At 39.5% G+C, this 20,799-nt stretch overlaps 1 protein-coding gene across 3 annotated transcripts; it reads right to left on the reverse strand.

The window, feature by feature from the left end:
- Nucleotides 1–224: 224 nt before the first annotated feature.
- LOC113129402 (semaphorin-4E) lies at nt 225–19,038 on the reverse strand. Of its 3 annotated transcripts, none has more exons than XM_026305370.1 (18): nt 18,887–19,038; nt 18,241–18,627; nt 17,742–17,795; nt 17,165–17,293; nt 14,163–15,026; nt 8,543–8,987; nt 8,087–8,229; nt 7,059–7,121; nt 6,565–6,663; nt 5,021–5,120; nt 4,716–4,826; nt 4,356–4,507; nt 4,021–4,196; nt 3,663–3,819; nt 3,039–3,261; nt 2,480–2,595; nt 1,979–2,198; nt 225–1,854 (listed from the first exon to the last, which is right to left on the reverse strand). In XM_026305370.1, the coding sequence occupies exons 6-18, from the start codon at nt 8,649–8,651 to the stop codon at nt 1,100–1,102; spliced, it is 2,424 nt and encodes an 807-aa protein (XP_026161155.1). In that variant the 5' UTR covers nt 8,652–8,987; nt 14,163–15,026; nt 17,165–17,293; nt 17,742–17,795; nt 18,241–18,627; nt 18,887–19,038; the 3' UTR covers nt 225–1,099. The 3 variants fall into 3 exon arrangements, with proteins under 3 accessions (XP_026161155.1, XP_026161157.1, XP_026161156.1); XM_026305372.1 differs by having other exon boundaries at nt 8,543–9,008; XM_026305371.1 differs by lacking the exon at nt 17,742–17,795.
- Between the last annotated feature and the right edge of the window lie 1,761 nt (nt 19,039–20,799).

Here is a 20,799-nt window from a genome sequence, read left to right on the forward strand (position 1 = left end):
AATGGATGGATGGATATATATATATATATATTATTATTATTATTATTAATTGATTGATTTGATTGTAGATTGATGGGCAAAAATTGGCTATTTAACACATTTACATTTACATTTACAACACACTAAACAATAAACATTTTCAATAATTCCTGAAGACACTATCTCATTTCTGTTAGAGAGAAAAGGTAATCATTACTAACAGCTAGAGCAGATAGACATCACACTCCTAGGTATTTTTTTTAATTAAGAACAAGGATTAAACTTTCCAAATTTTTACACCAAACCCATAATCCTTATTTGTGCTGTGTCTCTGATGCAAAAAGTAGATTTCACTGAGAGAAATGTGCACCCACAAGTATTTAACCCAGTGACATTTTTGTCTTTTTCACAGTAAGAAACAGATCCATACATGTACAGTATATGCTTGTAATTTAAAAACTAGTTGTGTACCCAAAAGCCACCCTAATTACATACCCTGGAGTGCAAAAATCATATGTTTAGAAGCATGACATTACCTCTATATTACCTCTGAGTATCTTTTGAATGCATAAGTGCCGAGGTATATTTCTAGTTTTATACCAGCCACCAGGCAATAGCAGGCTACTGATCAATCATTAACACCCAAAGACTGATAGTATACTCTCTGACTGGTGCATGTTGTCAGTAGAAACAATAAACTGAAATGTGCCTGAGTGTTTGCTACTTGTTCATTCTTGGTGACCTTATGTACAAGACTTACTGTAGACTAAAAGTGTTCTATGTTGAAATAAAAACTTCATTGCAACAAATAAATAGTAGCTGGGAAGAAAAGTACTGTCTGTATACAATATGTTACACAAAATATATTCACAAATTGTCATTATACAAAAAATACATATATAAAAATGACTTTTTAACAATTTTCTGGAGTTAAAATTCTGATAAAGGTGTTTTCAGTGAACATCAGCTGCCTGGTTGGTGAACAGAAATGACAAAAAAAAAAAAGAATTTGTAATGAGAAACCCTTTTCTAAAAAGTGTCTTTTGTCAGATGTACACCTACAGGAAGATCATTAGTGTACTGGTGTTGGCCTCTGACTGAATTTCACACCTCAGAACAGTCAAATCTCTGACTCATCATTTATGTATCCCAGACCATCCAGACTTGAAATGTTGGCCAATCGGTGCTCCCCGTTCCCTTTGAAGTCAACAGCAGAGTGATTATTATTGGTACTGCACAGTCTCCCACTCTCAGGCCCCAGGAGCTTTATCTCTGAAGTTCTGTTCTGGATGTGCATGTATTCGCCTGACTGCCTCTTCCCCTCATTTTCACTGGAGTGCTGTGCTAATTTGAAGCACTCCCGATGCCCTCGGATCCAGATCCAAAATATGACCCCCATCAATGAGAGACAGAGCAAAGTCAGCAAAGCCACAGCCACCTCTAAGTGAGTTATCCTGCCAGTGTCACCTTGAGTCTCAGGGGACAATGGGTCCTCATTGCCCAAGGTTGGCACCGGACTTGGTGCAGCTGTATTCAGACTGTGAATAGAGTCTGAGGAATTTATCACCTCATTGCCAGGAGTGGTGCTGTCCCCCACTGCTGGGCCAGAGTAGAGCTGTAAACGATAAACTGCTACGGACCGGTTGTATGTTCTGTCATTTATTTGTTCTACTGAGTCGCAGGTGTACAGGCCCGCGTCTGATTCAGAGGCATTCAGGATGAGGAGGCCTTCATCATAGATGTAGTATTTTTGATTAGAGTGCAGTATTTGGTCAGAGAAACGCCAGAGGACCTGTGCCAAGTTGGAGTGGAGCTGGCAAGGCAGCTGGATGTTGTTTTCTGGAACAAGGACAAAGTCCACAGCTGCTACTGGGTCTAAAAACAAACACAAACAGTGTTTCTCTCTCCGTATACTAATAAATAAGATTACTGGACCCATGTTTTCTGCAAAAACTCTTCCCAGTATTGCATGCAAACAATGCCCAGCGAATGAATGTACCTGGCTGAGGACATTGTGAGACGTCTCCCTCCTTCAGACTCTGTATCGCAGTATTTGAGGAGCGGGCCAGGCTGTGTACTGAGAAGCACTGCTCCATGGAGAAGTCCCAGGCACAGTAAGGATCCCTGGCCAGGATGCAGTCCACACAAGTGTCATAGCGGCTGCAGTTACTGACTGACATCTGGATAGCACCAAACTCTGAACCTGCATATAGCTGGCCCTACGGTTATACACACACACACACACACACACACACACACACACACACACACACACATGCACACACGCACACACACACACACCTTTGTTATAGACACTTCTCTACTGCATGTGCATATTGCTTTTAAGTGATGCCGTTTTCAAAGAATGATACATTTACAATGAAGCTTATTATGTGATGTATGCCAAGGAAAGTAAAAGTAAGATATTCATTCAATATTGCCATAACCTGTGATGATGAGATAAACTTTATTTAACCATACTGAGCCTGTTATGTATTACCTTGGTGGATGACAGGCGCAGGATGCTGATAGGCTCCGGGTTTTCATACAGTTGAGTCTCCTCAATTATGAACATTTCTCCAGCGTAGTTGACAGCCTTCTGTACATAACCATTATCTATGAGGAGACAGTTGTCATGTAAATAGCACAAACTGAGAAAGGATGCACTTTATTACTTATAAAAGGAAGTATGAAATATTTCTTCTCTCCAAAGTTAAGTAATCTTGCTTTAAATTTCCATGAAATTTCAGCGTTTATGTTTTTGTCACTGCTTCTGACACTGTGTTGAAATGGCTGTGGGTCATTTGGAAAAAGCAGTGACAATTAAATCAAACTACATCCACACAGAGTTTTAAACTTTTATTTTATAATAACATTGGATGTTTTTTATGCTGAACTTGATGCTTTTTCAGTAATGAAAATTTAATTTACTGAAATTTTTAGCAGTCTTAAGTCTAATCATCCAGAATATTCATACAGAAATCGAATCTGAAAAGGATGCAACTTTTCTGATAACTAGTTAGTTAGTTAGTTCTGTTCCCAGATATCTCATGGTTTACCTGTGCCGATGAACATGACGGCATATCTCTGTCCATCCAGCGCCAACACAGTGTCCACTACAATCCGAGTCAGCAAGGCTCCCCTCTTCACCAGCAGTGGCCCTCCTGTCAGAGGACGAACCGCCTCGTCCATTAGGGGACGGTCTCGAATGAACTGGAGGGTTTTGTCAGGCAGGTCCAGAGAACGATTTATCCCCATTTTGAGTGCCAGATTATTAATGCACTGCAATATAAAACTGTAATTTAGACTTTGCTTTAATATCCACAATCATTCAGTCATCCATTCTCCGAGTCCATTTCAGCGTTGCAGTGGGGGCTGAACTCATTCCCAGCTTACATTGGGATAAATCACTAGTCAGTCACAGGGCTGAGACAGAGAGACACACACTCACATTCGCACCTTCAGGTAATTTAGAGTCAACAATTAACCTAATCCCAAACCAGAGTACCTGGAGAAAACCCTCACAGATATGGGGAGAAGCAAACTCCACACAGAAAGGTCCCAGGTTTAAATAGGATTCAAACCTAAAACCTTTCTGCTGTGAAACGACAGTGCTAACCACCAAACCACATCGTCACATATCCTGGGTCATTTTAAAGAAACTTTTAAGTGTTTAGACTCACCGCTCCTGGTCTTGGTACTGGAGTTTCACCAGTGTACATGACCCACTTGACATGGGATGTCTCCACAGCAACAGGAGTCTTAAATTTTCCCTCATTGAAAATATCTCTAATGGCAGACACGCTGTATGCACACACTGCCGATACCTGAGACAAGCTCCTGCAAAGACCAAATCAACACGCATTTAGTCAAGCAAATTGCCAAATGTTTGTTTTATTTGTATGACTGGAGAATATATTAAAGAACACATTAAACGCCTTAGTTGTTCTGCCAAACTGATTGCTCTGCATGCTTTAGATTAACCTGTGTCAACACCCACCTTGAGCCATAAAACCACAGGATTTGACTGTAAACACTTACGACTGTGGAGTGAACACAGCGTAGAAGATACTCTTCCTCCAGTCTTCCTTGTGCTTCAGCAGGAAGACATCCTGGACAATGGGGGGCAGGCTGGGTTCAGGGAGGGAACAATCCAGACGAGCCTTTAGGAACGACGTCCATTTCCTCTGCAGCGTCCGCTGTCCGCCCATATCCCCCTAGAGACAGAGACAGAGCACTGTAATGTGCACATATTCACTTTCACCACAACAGCCAGACTTGTGTCAGACAGGGAATGAGACACTAGACCCTAATTTGGGCAATCTGAGACAATTATGTTATTAAACATACTGTACTGAAATTTGACTTGAATATACCTTGCAGACACGAGCCACCCTTGATACCACGACCTTGCTGTAGAAGTCGTACTCCATGGCGTTCTCACTGAAGAACAAGTACACCTTATCATCGTCACCATCAGGGCTATCGAAACTCTCACCCATAAAGTCCATGTAGACAAAGTTTGGCTCTGAAATCACAAAACATCAAATAATGCTGAAGACACATTTTAAAAAAAAACATAAAAAACCTTTCTGCCTGAATATGGTTTAAGAATAGCTACAGAATATCAACTATTTAGTGCTTTAGTACTGTTGCTTCTGTCGCTGCAGTTGATTTCTTGTAAACTATGCACATCAGTAACTTTGAATGGTGAGTTTTGCAGCAAAGTAACTCACCACTGAGCCAGGAGCTCTTAAACTCGGTGCGGAGAGCCAAGTTAGAGCTGCGCAGAACCACAGGCTCAGAGCCCAAGAAGTTGATGGATGTAGCAGAATACAGGTCGTTTCCTGTTAACCAGGAACAAAAGATGAGAACAAAATTTCCTGGAAATCCATTATTCATATTTAGCTGGAACAATACCTCCTTTATAAGCCCACTAATGGACAGAATTTTTCTGACTGTTACATATGCTCAGTGAACATTCAGCAGTACCAGTATGTGCTTTGCTCCCTGTGGCAGCAAACCTGACTCAGACACTCACCGACCATGAGGGAGGAGTATCTCTGGAAGGGATCAAAAGGACACTTCCCCTTTCCTTCCTCCTGCTTCCCCTGCAGCCTCAGCTGTCCATCAGCCAATGTCTGCCAGAAACAAAGAGAGAGAGAGAACAGAAAGGAAAAGTTCTTTACAGAGACAAAAGACAGAAAAGTGCTTTTTTTATTCAGACATTGAATTGCAATTCAGGACTGGAATTGAAGGTGCTGTAGCAGCAGTTTGAATATTTAGCTGTTTTTCTACAACGTGCATATATTTACATTATTACTATTACTTTCACTTTATTTTCAGCAGTAAACAAAAGATATATACAAGTTTTTAGACTGATTTCCAGCCCTTGATTCAACCATTGTTTTACCTTTTTGTCTAATGGAGAAGTGAGGAGCATACTTTAGGTACAAATGATTATCATACATCTATCCATCCATCATCTATACCCGCTTACTCCTTAACTGGGGTCACAGGGATCTCCTGGAGCCTATCCCAGCTGTCTTTCGGGTGGAAGACAGGGGTCCACCCTGGACAGGTCACCAGTCCATCACAGGGCCACATAGAGACAAACAGCCTCACACACTCACACTCACTCCTATGGGCAATTTAGAGTCACCAATCAACCTGACATACATGTTTTTGGACTGTGGGAGGAAACCAGAGTACCTGGAGAAAATCCACACAAGTACAGGGAGAACACTGGGAGACTGATTCCATGCAGAAAGGCTGGGTTGCAAACCCACGACCTTCTTGCTGTGAGGCAACAGTGCTAACCACCGTGCTGCCCTTGATTATCATGTCTATTTTTATTTTGTTTAAATTTTGTTTAAATTTGTCTTGTAAATTGTCAATCAAACTCAACAAATAAGAAAACATCAACATCATGAAGGAAGCGGCTTAAACTGATTTAAACTGTAACCAGGGCTCACAAAGCACAAAATATATCTTGTAAGACCTCTTAGAGAGAAACTATGTTGACTCACTTGAGTCTTCTGAATTCAGTATAAGTGAAGTTTTTTTCAGAACAAGATATTAAAGTCTAAACTTACTCCCTTTTCCGCATGAACGAGTTTATTTTAGTTTATTTTCAATCAATCCCACATTCGCCATCTTCCAGCCAAAAATACTCACTAGGACACTACATGCACAATTTACTCTTGTTTGTGTAGCCCCTGTCGAGTTCAGTACAGCCATCTCTCATTTTTTATATTCAGACAGGACATGGATGTGAGAAAGTATTGAGAGACTGATTAACACCTTGTTTTGATCTTTTCCTGTGGTTTGTCGACAATAACAAATGCAGGATAATGCCAATCTTATTTTGTAAACTTGCAACACACCTGTTCCACCTGTATGGATCCTAAAATACCTTAACTACCTAACTAAACCAAACGCCTTTCACCAAACACAGGGGAGAAGAACAAATGTTTGCACATTGTCAGTCACACAAAAACCACCACCCCCAACTAATACACAAAGGTCCTCCCTACAGAAACAGTTTATAAAATCCTCTAAACCAAGGCCATATTCCATACTTACCATGTAATCGCAAGTGGGGCTGAAAGCATTTGTGCCACACACATACATAGTAGTGTCATTCACTCTGTGCAGGGTTCGAATGTAGTTACGACATTCCACCTGCAACAAAATCCAGCAGAGAAAATGCCAAGGTCAGAGCTTTGTTAGTTCAGCCGCAAAAACACAAACACGCCACATACATAGACTGACTGCACTGGCTGATCTGAGCTGGACTGATGACCAAAAGGTCAAGGCTGTGTACATGCATCTTCTTCTCATGCCTTTATTTGGACATTCGGTATGAAGCTGTATGCAAAGCACTTCAAAGAGAATTCTGTGCAAAGGCTTAAAAAGAAAAAACACACTCCAATATAAATGATTTACAAATGCAGAGAGATAAATTGCATAGGGGAGTAAACTTCTTCCAGCCCACAGTCAACCTCAAAGAGGGTATCCTTGCCCTAGGAACAGAAGTTACTCTACGCAAGTCCAGTTTAGAAAGACATTACACAAACCTCAGCATGTTTTCCCTTGTAAGTACACTCCATCTGTTTCTCCTTGGTAACTCGCCAGTACACCTGCAACAACACAGGGAAAAGTGTCTTGTCAAAGCACGCCAGAGTGATGTCGCAACCCCACAGCCTGACAGTGGAGCTGTAACGCATTTACACTCACACACTTCACTGTTTGTCTAATATCAAGACCAGTCAGTCCACTCTAGAAGGAAGTAATTACTAGCTGGGACACCAATCCCTCTTCAACTGTAACTGTTAGCTGTTTAACTATAATCATGAATCCACAGACTGCTGCATAGTTTTGCATAGACCCTTATTCATTCAAATTCTCAATGCATATGTGCACAACAGTGTTGAACAGAGTGCTGACATGAAAGCAACTACTGTGCTGCATATCATCTAATCTTTGACAGGACACTCTAGGTAACCTGGCCCATGTATTAACAGTGAAAGCAGACACTGAGAGATATAAGTATATAGTGATTGATGGCATGAACCGATTTCTGCATGACAACAAACCATGATTCTCAATCTTGGAATCAAAGCCAAGGTAATTTTGACAGGGTCATAAAATAATTAAAGGGGTAACAATGCAAAAAGAATTTACTTCTGTGACACAAAGCCATGTTTTTATCCCAACCTTTTTTCTAAATTTTGCCTTTTCTCATTTTATGGGTTTTTAAAAAAGCCATCCGATATGACATACTGAGAGAATAAAAATACTCTGTTTAAAAATATCACCATGAATGTAATATGAGCTCACAAGTAGACATGACTGCATTTACGGAGTTAAAATCCAAAACATTAATGATTATTTGATGAATTGACTTTACCAATGTAGAAAACCATCATAAATGTTGAACTATGCTCTCATTTTAAATCTGCAATAATAAAAAGTTATTTGTTAGCTACTTCATCAAGCAAAAGAGCAATTACAGCAGCTCTGCAGACATGTTTGAGTTTAACTGGTATTTTACAACAGCTTCCAATAGAAAACAGACCTGCATATTATCTTCACATGTTCTTACCGCAGAGTTTCTGATAGAGATGTTGTTGATGTCCAGAGCATATATGGCCTCCCTGGCTCCCAGCAGCAGCACTCCCAGGTCATCTCTCAGTAGCATAGTGGAGTAGTTGAATATCTTCTCTTCTCTGAACAACTTCAGCCCGTCTAAGCACAAGAACATCTGCATCACTACACTGCATTTAATTATATTTTCCTTCTACGCTTTATCTGCTGTGACTCCATGCAGTTTGAAAAATGCTGCTACTGCAAAATCAAATGCTATTTCATTGAAATTTAATAAGCATGTCCTAACCAGCAGAAAACCAGGCAGTTAAAGCTGTACTAATTAAAATATTCACATACAATCTCAAACTACAGCTACAGCTGTGTTTAGTGGTCCAACACAGGACTAGAAATGTTGTTATATTACAATAAGAACATGGCCCACTGAAGTGCTAAGACAGGGTATGGTACTTACTGTGATAGGGGATAGTCTTTCTTGGGACACAGTAGCGAGTGTTGATTGCACTAGAGGAAACATGGAGCATCAATCCACAGACGATGCTCAGGGTGGAGAGAAGAGACATGGCTCAGAGTCCAAGTTTGTCTAAGTGTGGAAGAGCTGCACAGTCCAGCTCTGCCAGCAAAGCACCTGATCAGAGACACAACATGGTCCAGATGTCGTCACACTGTGCTGATGATGTCAATGTCCTGGACACAAAGCAGTTCATACAGATGTTTAACCACGCCTGGAGAATGTAGATTGAAGTTGGCGTCCTGCGTGGTGTATATCTATGTCGGTGTTAGCCTCCAGCGCAGTGCTAATGTGGTGCTGGTGTCCTCTCTGGAAGGAGGAGCAGAAGCCATGCTGCCCTGCTACTGCTGAGGGATGCTGTAGGAGATCATCGTCATGGTAGCAACGTCTACAAAAGACATGGAAACACCTATGAATGAAATGATCAGACAATAAGCAGACTTAAACACAAGGACTGAAAATTATGTCAACATGCATATTACATGATAGCCTGAATGGGCAATATATTGGATTCAAAAACAAAAAAACATGTGGTTTGCCTCCTTCACTTTATTTCTTCCACTTTCTCTGTTCTAATTAAAGCATAACTGTTAGAAAGGCATAAATAACAACTTGATGCCTCTTAATTCTTTTTAAAGATTTTACAATGAATATGATGTGAATGGCAACCATACTGCTTTTTCAGTTATTGAATGGTGAGTTATATATATGACAGCACACAGGAGTGCACAAAGACAGTCCCAGATATTCAACCAGAAAACAACCATTTTAAAAAAGTCTGTTAAATGGGCAACATAACAATTTACAGTAGCGTTGCACTAACAAAGTTGAAGGACTCACAGTTGACAGATAAAAATGCCAAAATGGTTCAGACATGTCCTGACATTTGTTCCCCGCCTGTGAGTCAAGCATCAAAAAACACTGGTTTCTACAATTCCCATAATGCAACTCAAAAGCATTTTTTCATCACCTCATCTGGTTTGTTTTCTCAGACTTAGTTAAATAACACAACTTCTAATCAACAACTAATGTAAAGGAGTCATGAAAAGACTTGCTGGTTTCAATTTGTCAGGAAGACAGACAGTATTCAAAAGAGGGACAAATATAACCTTGTTACACCAGAAAAGTCTAGCACCACTTACAGTTATAGCTATTAACAGTCAAACAGTAAACGTCAGAGGAAACTGATGTTAAGAGAAAATCTGCTGAGTGCCACAGTGCCCACCAACCCCCACTCTCTCTTCCTCCTCCACTCTCTGCTGCTTCCTGTCCTCCTCTCTGATAAGAACCTGTTTCCTCTGGACTCAGTGGGGTTCACACAGCAGAGGGGATCAGTTCAGGTTTGGACATGCACAGAGATCACAACAATTCACTGCTTTAGTGCCTGTGATTTATGATGGACTGAAACTTACCATTTCTCTGTCATGTTTCTTTGTGTTTTGACGCACAGAATTCAAAATTCATTAAGGTGCTTTTTCTCAGAATAACACACACAAAGCACACTTTAAGAGCAGTCTCACAAGGTAAAAGCTAGGCTCTTATCTTGGTGCACGTTGCTCAAAAACAGCAGCTCCACACAGCTGCTTTGCAACTGTTATCTCAAGTTTAATTTGCAGAGAAAAAAAGACAGCAGATTTCACAGATATGGATCCTTTGAAACATACAGCACAGATTCGTTGCAAGTTGACAGAAATCGAGATGACGACAACCAAATTTCCTCACTAGACAGCTTGTGCCTCTGAACAACCTCGGTTTTTAATGTGCGTTTTGCAACAACCTGCCAGGCTCCCACTTTTTAGTTACCTGACACAGCAGGACAAGCTGCTGCATGTATAGGGCTGCTCATCTGTTGTCAGAGTCTTGCATACTTTACTCCAGGCTGTGTGTGTGTGTGTGTGTGAGTGTGAGTGTGTGTGCATGTGTGTGTGTGTGTGTGTGTGTGTGTGTGTAGACCGCAGGTTGAGCACTTGAACTGATTGGAATGACTGCAGGTTGTTTTTCACAGCATTTGACAGATGCTACCGAACTGTGCAGACAGGCAGGTATGGCTACAATAACAGAGGAGCATGCAGCGATCGTCCTGCTTTTCTGTTCTTTTGTTTATTCAGGGTCACACACACACACACTGACGTGTGTACACTTGTGGGCAGGGCAGAATGTTGGAGGGATGCACAGCTGAGGCTTATATACAAGTCACCAGTCATACACAGCAAAATTTCTTGCACAATTGGACCCTTGCATTTGGTCTGCCAAGTTGCCTAATATAAAAACCAAACTTCTTTTTAAATATTTCTGATATTTACATTTGACTGGACAAAGGATACAAAACCCTAAATCTAAATAATAATATCTGAAAGTAATCTGAAAGTTTTTTTGTCTCCACTTTATCAAATGTTAAAAATAAATGTATTAAAATCCACATGAACTGATTTCTTTGGTCACTTTTTATGTCTGTTTTTGATACTGGACAAACAGTTTACAGAGTTTAAAACTGCCTTATTTGCTGAAAAAAGCTGTCTGCTGCAGGAAGGATCCTCCCATTGTTTCTTTGACCTCTTCCCTAGTTGGAGAAATCAGCTCAGTAACAAAATAAATAAAAGGCTGTAACAGCTTTGTATATGTTGAATGATTTTTTAACTATTATCAAAGCCTTCTGTTAAATATGCCTTATTGTAAAGTGGTACACTGTCACTGTCTTCTCAGCTCAAAGGCCTAATTTCTCTGTTCTTTCTTTCAGGTTGACTCATTCTTTAGTTTTAAGAACAAACTAACAAAAAGCCACCATTTAATTAGGTGTTGTTTTGTACTGAGGCATATTATGAAAGACTAACATGAAATGCAGTTACACCTTTTGTTAATAGGGGATCAATGCTGATTCCAGTACAGCCAGCATAACCTGCTCCAGGATCAGTCAATGAATACACACCTTATTATCAGATCTGAACAACCTACCATTCTCCTCTCTTCTGTAAGACTATACAGTGCATTATCATCCCTATTGAAGTGGCTCAATATGTATGACGCACATTGTTAATTTAGAAAATACTGTAGCATTTGCACACACTGAAGAACAGAAACTCTCATCTTTTTGTCTTCAGAGACAACCTGGCATTTGCAGCGATGGTTGCATGTAAATACAACAACCGAAAAAAGGCATTGTGAGGGAAGAACAAACTAGAGAGTGATTAACAAGAGTGTGATTAAAATAGTAAAGTTCAAATGTAAATGTGGGTGTTGCCCACATGCACCTCTCTGAGAGTTTACCACTGTGCTTCTGCTGTGTTTTTACTCATCAGGCAGCAGAACAGCAGCTCAAAGGCTGCACATAAACAAGTACAATACACTGAAGAAGCCCTACAGCACTATCTCCAGAACCTCCAGCCACTTGAAGCTTGAAGATATTTATAGCCCGAGTAGGAGCCTCCACTACAGATATCTACAACACCCTACAATGGATTCTCACTACAACTACGTGCTGTGAGCGAAGTCAAAGCCCCAAAAGCATGCACAGACAGGATGTGCTGTTGTCATCGCCGTGACTCATAACAACAAATCCAAAAAGCCGTGTGAAACAGCTGGAAGGAGCCATGACTGCGTACGCATGTGTACTTCTTAATTTGTACTGTCAGGGTGCGGCCTCCTCCAGCTGTAACTGATTTACTTTACTGGCTGACTAACGGGTCTGCAGGTTGAGTCACCACTTGATTGCTTGATTGTCTGTTTTCCTCAATCTCTCTGGCTGCCAGTCAAACGTAAGCTGCACAGTCCAGTGGTAGGTAGGCTGACGAGCTGGTTGGGATAGCCCACAATATTCCATCACAGCAGCCTGGACAGGAAACCGGTTGTAGGCGGGTGTTCACCTTTGACACTCATGTGTCACGGTATCTGTTGTGAAATATTCACTGGAAAACACACCCCAGTTCAGCACCAGGTGATGTTTTTGCAGGCTCACATGGACCAAAACAAATGATTCTTTTCTAATAATGGCAGGAGCCCCAGTAGCTCAGCATCTTATGTTTTGATATGCAGGAGTACACGGTTGTCATGCCTGTCATTAGGCTAAAGGATAACCAAGAGTTCAGGAGATTAAGACAAATAAATATGCCAATCAAACAACATAATTAAAACACAAAAACCTGTTTGATATGATCACTTTATCTGCTCTGGCAAATTATGTGTCACTGATGAAACAAGTCTGGTTGAGTGTAAATGCACATTTGAACACACACATACAGATATATATATATATACACACAGACACACACACAACCAGGCAAGTCTCAGCAGGAGCTGGAGCACAAAGGAAAATATGAACACCCATACATTTTTGCCTGCTCTGCCACTGATGTGTGACAACTTCACTGACAGATAGAAGCACCCAGGAAAACAAAATGTGGCAAGCATTTCAATTTAATGCAACAAAACCCAAAGTAATCATTTAACTGACTCTGATTTTATTCAACTTTAAAGAGCACAAACCATGGCATCAGAAACCACTATATTTTCCATATATTTAAATTTTAAATGTATAATTATAATAATAAATATGATTATTATTCTGTCTGAAAAGTTGTGAAACATATCCAGCAGAATTTCCTAAAGCCCAAGATTACATCTTCAGATGTCTAACTTTGTGCAACCAATGATCCGATAACATCTAGTGTGTCTGAAACATTATTAATGGAGGAACTGTTTACTAGATTGTTTCCTTCACACCATGATATCAGGGCCCCTGCTGCACCAGCTCACTTCTTATAAATAGCAAGCCTTTAAAAATATCATGCCAGCCTATCATGTGATATTCACACCCTAAAAGGTGTTTTCTTTTTTCCTTACTTAGATTCACATTTTTGAAATCACTTTCCTGATCAGTAGATGAAACACCTAATGTGTGGTCTGTGCCTCTGGACATGTGCAGGGTGTGTGTGCACTTTTCAGTGTGGGGCCTAAAGGTCCCTGCCAAGCCAGACAACATAGTGGCAGGTTGTTATTTGTGCTGTTAGTGAGCGTAGCGTCTCTCAGACACACAGCAGCGTCTCCGCTGAAGTTGGCCAATCCCCTGAGCAAGTGCACTGACAGCACTTCGCATATCCTCGTATCATATGATTCTCACTATCCACGCAGCTGCACACGCTTATATATGTGTTACGTTCAAACCTCTACACCTGCACTAAAATGGAACTAAAGACCAGATTTACTGAATATATTCAAAGCTTTTTTTCACAGGATTCAATCACAAACTCTCATCTTTAACACTCGTCCTAAAGCTTGGTCCCCCCTGAGCCTCCTTATTTGCGGTGCTAAGAGTTGGTACCGGAGCCTAAACACACATCCTCCTAGTGTAGCTCTCGGCTGCTATTATTAGATCAGGGTATCCTATAATCTTCAGATAAGGCGGCCAAGTTACAGTGCGCTGTTTGTGCACCTCTTACCCCCGCAGCCTGACAATCCAATTCCCACAGCAAAGCCCGAGCTCCGTGGAAAACAACGCGCCTGTGGGACAAAGCCGCACACAAACAAGTCAGCAAGTCAGAGCAGCGGCCCCTGTCCGCCGCATACTTACCGGGAGCTGTCTACATCCGACACCGTGAGCCCCGTTCGTCCTGTCAGGGCTGCAGCTCGCAGGTTTCCCTGCTCCACCTGTAACGTCCAGTCCACCTCTAATTCCTGCAGGGAGCGACTCTCAGCGGCAGGCACCGTCTGATCATGTGACTTTTGCTTTCTTCCAAAGCTCAGTCACTGTGCAGCCCTAACAGCATCACTCTCCCTCTTACTCCGACTGAGTTTCTTCTTTTCTGCTTTGGTTTGAAATATAACTTTTCAATTCTAATGCTCTTAAATAACAAGCTGCTCCTCTGCCCAGATGTTACACAATGTACAACATCAACTGCGTTTTCAGCATTTGAACATTTACTATAAACTCTAAGAATAAACACATGGTTGGTTAACACGTCCAGTCGCATCGCTACATAATCCATAATTTTAAAAAAAACAGCAATCTGTCATTTTCTGCTTATTTACAAAAGTCATTGAGTGTGGACACCATATTAAAACACAATCATTAACAAACAACACATTTACAACACGCACCATCCGCCCTCTACTGGCTCATTATATGTTACTGGAAACACCCGAAGAGAAATAAGACAAAACCGTGTACAAAAAAAAATGTCAAAGCGAATGAAAAGTTCATAATATTACAGATACAGGTCACATGTAAAATCAAGAGTTGGTGGAATTATTTGTGTGTGACTTCTTCACACTTTGTGCCTCTGTTTGCCTCCCTCGTATCTCCTGCCGGGACTCGGGGTCCGGAGGTTTTGAAACGAGGAATCAGCTTTCAGGTTGTTGTCCATCCTCGACCTCGGCCTCGGTGAAGGATGTTTGATGGGCACAGGGTGCGTGTTTGCATAGATGGGATCTGGTTCTGTATTGAACAGTGAATACAGGATGGATATCAGCCCCAGCAACAGATTGCAGAACAAAATCTGTTCCTCAAAATTGAAATACTGTTTTGAAGGAAATGTGTTTGTGTGAATATGTGTTCTGGAAAGTCAGTCATTCAGTTTCCAGTTTCTTATGATGTGACTTAATTTTCCTGGCTACTGCTCTGTAAATACCCTAGAATTAATTATCTGTTGTTATTACTGAATTTAAAAAACAATTCAAATTGGTCCAACTGTCCCATGTCTCCTCAATTCTAAAAAGAGATTATGTGGCTACATTTTGTAGATATGAAATATGGATAAACTATTGGCTGGAAGAGATGCAAAATGTTTCTTTAGAAGCTTGATTCACAGATACTCTATAAACTCAGAGATGCTGTCTGCCGAGGATAACAAAGATTTTAAATCTCCCAATAATGAAGAGGACAGTTTATGCGCATTATTGTGGTTCATATGCTGACCTATAAAACAATGCTGAATGATGACTCATCTTCTAATTCTCAACCACATCCTCTTTCTGACTTGACCTCCACCCACTCTTCTCAGGCTCAGTAGCACTTTCCAGTCACCTTTTCCACATTTTCAAAAGCTGAAATACTAAATGCTGAAAACCATCATCCACACAGAGTATTTTATTTATGTTACAAAAAATAAATGCATTTTCAACAAATGCATTTATGCCACAAAAAATTAAAGTTCTCTTTATAAACAAGATATATATATATATATATAACATTTCATTTCTCACTGAGACTTACAGACAATGATCCAAATAATGGAGGTAAACATTCTACCTATATAGCCAGCCGAATTATCAATCAAACACGTATCAGTTTCAACTAAGTCTAGATACCCAGCATCTCACTGTCACTATGTACATTTCCAGTAGTAAAAGCACCAGTAACTATGATGTGGACAATACAAAAACTGACTCTTTAATTAAAACAGTATTTTGGAAGTTTTTTGGTCTGGCTTTTAAATATGATATTCACAACTGCCACAAAGAACATTTCTTTTTTGTATGTAGCTTGTAGACTTTGTCCTACTTCTGTCTCTGTTCTTTCTTCTGTGGTCACCTGCTGTGGTCAAACAAGCGTACAGGCTGACTTACCTATACTTTTTCTGCTTATGCATGACAGCCTGTGAGTTGCACCTGTAATCTAAATAGAACAACGTGCTGAATAATGCTAAATGTGAACCAACTGACTGCACCTCAGAGGTGAAAAGATCACAGGACTTATCAGTCATTTATGTTTGGCAGGTGGCTGAACATTTTGAATGTGACTATTTAATAATAATCAACATGGAAAAGTTGTTTGTCCATTTTGGTCTCTAATTCAGTGCATTACTTTTCCAAGTAAAGTTACGTGGACTTTTGAATTCTGAGGCTCTGCTGAGGTCTAACTATTGGATACTGTCATTGTTTATTAATCTGCTGAGTATTTTCTAACTTTTAAGACAAGACGCTGTCTTCTAAAAAGCAGCAAATCTCACACTGGAGAAACTGCAACCCCAGAACAAGCTGTTTTTTTTGTTGATTAAAAGATTAAATTATTTGATTAACACAAAAACTGCAAAGAAACTGAAAAGAAAAAACTAAAAGGTTGGTACAAACGATGAAGAAAAACTATATGGAACCATATTTTCTAAGTGCATTATAGCTGAAACAAAAGTTATAACTGTAACAGTAAACTTAAACCACACTGAGGAGAAGGCAGAGGGTCTCATGTGCTCTACGGTGGTATTTTAGATTGTCTCATGCTGTGCTGTTAAACCACACAAACCTCTTGCTTACTCAGTTTGCATCGTCTGGACAAGACTGGGACAGATCTAACTAGATACTGCATGAAGAATCTTTCCCCTTAAGACACACAGAAAAGCCGTCCCTCATTTCTTCTGTTAAATGCAAATGTTATCTGTACCAGAGTCAGTCTTTAAGCAGACCAGATTCAAACTTGACTGTGTCTGCTGAAGTTTTCTTTGGAAATTCTTGTCTATTTTTGTCTCTTTGACTATCATCAAAGTTCTGCAGCTTCGTTTGTCTACGGCTAAAACACTTAAGCAACCAATGTTTACTGTAGTGACATTAGGTTAAGATGATGAAAAAGAAGGTTGATACCTCTGTGCCGGTGCCATCTTCTTCTCAACAAGACACATATGCCAAGCAGCATGACCAGGATGAACGTAGATACTCCCAACAGGATCCACATCCATAAGTCCGTAACCAGGGGGTGTTTGGAGACAGTTACTGTAAAGGAAGAAACAGTGTTTGTGTGTGTGTGATCACATTTTGTCAATTTGTTAACTGCATCAGTAAGTATAAGAAAACCAATGAGTGCACACAACAGTCTCTAATAAGACAGGTTTGTTATACACATAATTTTCATCTCAAGGACATGCATTTGGAGTAGATATTGTACATATCCTCAGAGTACACACTGGCCCATGTAAAAGAATCAGGCTAATGTGAAATAAAGTGTTGTTCTGCGGTTTGTATAGAGGTTCCAACTCATTTTGAACAATAGTTTTAAGCTCGCACCCTCTGAGGTGGTATCTATAGAAAAACAGAAATAATTTCATTTTAAGCCAAGAACTTTAGGAAGATATCTCTGATTGTTCTGGATGCTAAAATGAGGTGGCATTATTAAGCAGAAGTGGGTATGCAGCCACATCTACACACACACAGGCACACACACCTTGTTTACTCGTCACTAGTGACGGGTTCGTTGTTTTTTCCATTAAGTTCTTCACTGTCATGGAGGAAACAAAATTAAAAAGCATTCATTTAGACAAAGCATACCAGAAGGGTTTCTGTATTGATGAATCCTGTCATGACATAATGCTTTATCATTAGAGTTTTTGTGGAAAGATGTTACTTCAGCATTTCTCAGCGGCAAAGTAACATGTAATAGCCACTCTAATGTCGTTGTAAGCAGGTTAAAAGTGTTTATTAATTATGCATGTGCCAAAGTATAACACCTACTGTGGCCATCTATTGATACAGGCAGCTATATAAGTGATTAATGAATGACACTACATGAAGCATAGTTATGATCATGTAAAATATACACTTTATCACTGCTTACAACCTTTCATGGTGTTATAAACTTTAATGTTTGCATACTGCTTATAGATGAAGAGATAAATAGGAGACTTAAAGTATTACCAGCTTTATCAGTTATAACGAATACTTACTAGTTACTTCTGTTCCATTGCTGCTTTTAATAAATAACACAGGAATCTCTACTGTGATCTCACAAAAGTACCATCCGCTATCCTTGTGTGTAGGGTTTGATATAATGTATGTCTCAAAATCCCTTTCTTCCTCTCTCAAGTCCTCCTTTGTTGTCTCAGTGTAGGTCTTCACAGACATATTAACAACCGTGACATTTATCAGCTGTGAGCGATTGAATGAAGCTTCAGAAGGGTTAAAATACCAGGACACCCGAAATCTGCCATTCTTGGGCATCTCCAAACCACACTGCAGTGTCAGAGATGAACCAAGCAAAACTTTTGCTCTTTTCTGTGTTTCATCCAGAATCACATGTTCTTGACTTAATATCACCATGGCTGCTACTGTAACTGTAGATAGATAGATAGATAGATAGACAGATAGACAGATAGATAGATAGATAGATAGATAGATAGATAGATGGGGAAAAACAATATTATACTTTAATTTTACAATATTTTTTCAGTAGCAGCAACAATAACTACAAGCATATCAGTAATTTCTTTGTCTGAAGAATCTGTTCATTCATTAATCATGTTCTAATTTTCTTTGAACTTTTTTGTTGTCAGTGTAGCTTTGATTTGTCAAAAGTCAAGTCAGGAATCTTACCTGTGAGTAACGCGAGCATCGAGTGTTTCAGCCACATTTCCATCGTATCATGTGAAAGGTGGTCGCCTTCTCAGACTCATCCTGTCTCCGTTGCCTGCCTGTCTGCACATCTGACAGAGCAAGAGGTACAATCTGTGTGGGTGGGAGGAGGAGTTAATCTGTTACTTTACTGTAAAAATTTGTTTAGTTGCTACCTCTGAGGGGACTGACTGTAGTGGAGGTTGTTTAATCAAGTGAAGTGGGAAAATAACGTAGGCTTTCAAAAAGAGAAGAGAGTTTCCTGGCTAAACCTTGATCACAATTTTTTCATACGCTTTTAATCATAACACATCAAAGAGTCCTGCTACTGTTACACCACTGCAAAAACTGTGCATCCTGAACACCTCTGCACACTAGGTTCAGACAACAAATTAGTCAGTGTGATATGCTTGTGCTGATTTGCTGGATACTGGCAAATTAAAAAAAAAAACAAGGCTCATGATGACAATACGAGGGGTTTGTGAAACCCTTGTGGGTTTTGGTGCAAGCAGGGTGCTAAAACACATTTCACCATGTCCCCACAGCATCTTACTAGAAAAGAAGTGTCTGGCTTCCTGTGACAAGACACAACTAAGTATATATCATTGTTGATGAACTTTCTGATTCCAACCACAACCTACAAGATAAATACAAGAGAGATATCTTTCATACTTTTTACATTATAGTTTGATATTTTTTACATTATAGTTTCATACAGGAGAGTTGAGATTACTACAGGAAAACAGTAAAAATAAACTGTGACCCATTTTACAGTTTAGTGTTTAAAACCTAAACTCTGTGTTGCATTAATCTATTCTGATATCTTATATAAACGTACCTTTTATTCGGTTTAGGTCAAAGTATGTAGAATGACAAGTGTCTGCCTAGTGTCTGTTCATGACAGCAGAGAAGAAAAAAAGGCCATGAGTTTACATGCGGTATGTAACTTCTAAAACCTCAAGTTTCTGATCTCCATTTTTCACAGACCGAAAGTAGGTCCTGTCTGCATTGTAAGTAGAGATATAATCTCAAATCATATATTTAGTAGGGCAATAGTTTACATCGATTTGAAGGGGTGCTGAAGTATAACTCATCTACCGTCGGCTCTATTTTCAATTGAAATGGAAATGCCTTTAAGTTTGCTCTGTTTTATAGTGGGTAAAATAAAAACCTGATGTGCATGAATGGGCCTTTTTTTCATGCTGTATCTCATTGTTTTTTTATATTTTATGTATAACATCATTGATGTGATTTTTTTCTGGCAACAATTAGAGCTATACAATGAAAAAAAAAAGAAATACATTTTGTAGGACACTTCACACATAGCAGCAACATGAATATATCCTTGGTAAACGTATGCATATTTGTTGCAAAGTTTAGAAATATAAAACACAATTACACTATATTTTTCATCCAACACAGTCATGTTGTCATCCCTCGTACAGTAAGAGTTTTGTTGCTCCACTATACTATTTTGGAAATAGACATGTGAAGTTAATCCGTTTAACTGAAATTATGTTTTAAAACATTTGCCAATGATTATGATGATACTGCATATTGTGCATTTTCAGAAATTGTCAGATAAGAAGTTAAAACTACTTAACTAGGTGCCAACTAAAAGTGTTGGAAGAAGTACTCACATTCCCAAAGTAGTAATACAAATACTATATGCTAAATCTATATGTATTTAAAATTTCATTAGAGCATGAGTAACACCATTAGTGTTTCTGTGAATATTAATAAAAATATTGCTATTAGTACATAATATAATATATGATTTTTACTGACACATCAATATGCAAGGAGCATTTCAACATCAGCCTGATTCAGCTACTTTTTAGTATTTGATATACTATTTAGTCCAGTGGTTTAAAACTTAAAGGTTAAGTTGTGCC

Source organism: Mastacembelus armatus, chromosome 4, assembly GCF_900324485.2.
Source record: "Mastacembelus armatus chromosome 4, fMasArm1.2, whole genome shotgun sequence".
Taxonomy (NCBI): Eukaryota; Metazoa; Chordata; class Actinopteri; order Synbranchiformes; family Mastacembelidae; genus Mastacembelus; species Mastacembelus armatus.

Coding starts and splice junctions, on each gene's coding strand:
- LOC113129402 (XM_026305371.1), bottom strand. CDS start 8,651: ATGTCTCTTCTCTCCACCCTGAGCATCGTCTGTGGATTGATGCTCCAT. Junction 7,122..8,086: donor TCTCTATCAGAAACTCTGCG/GTAAGAACATGT, acceptor GTGTTGTTGCAG/GTGTACTGGCGAGTTACCAA. Junction 2,596..3,038: donor CGTCATGTTCATCGGCACAG/GTAAACCATGAG, acceptor GTCTCCTCATAG/ATAATGGTTATGTACAGAAG.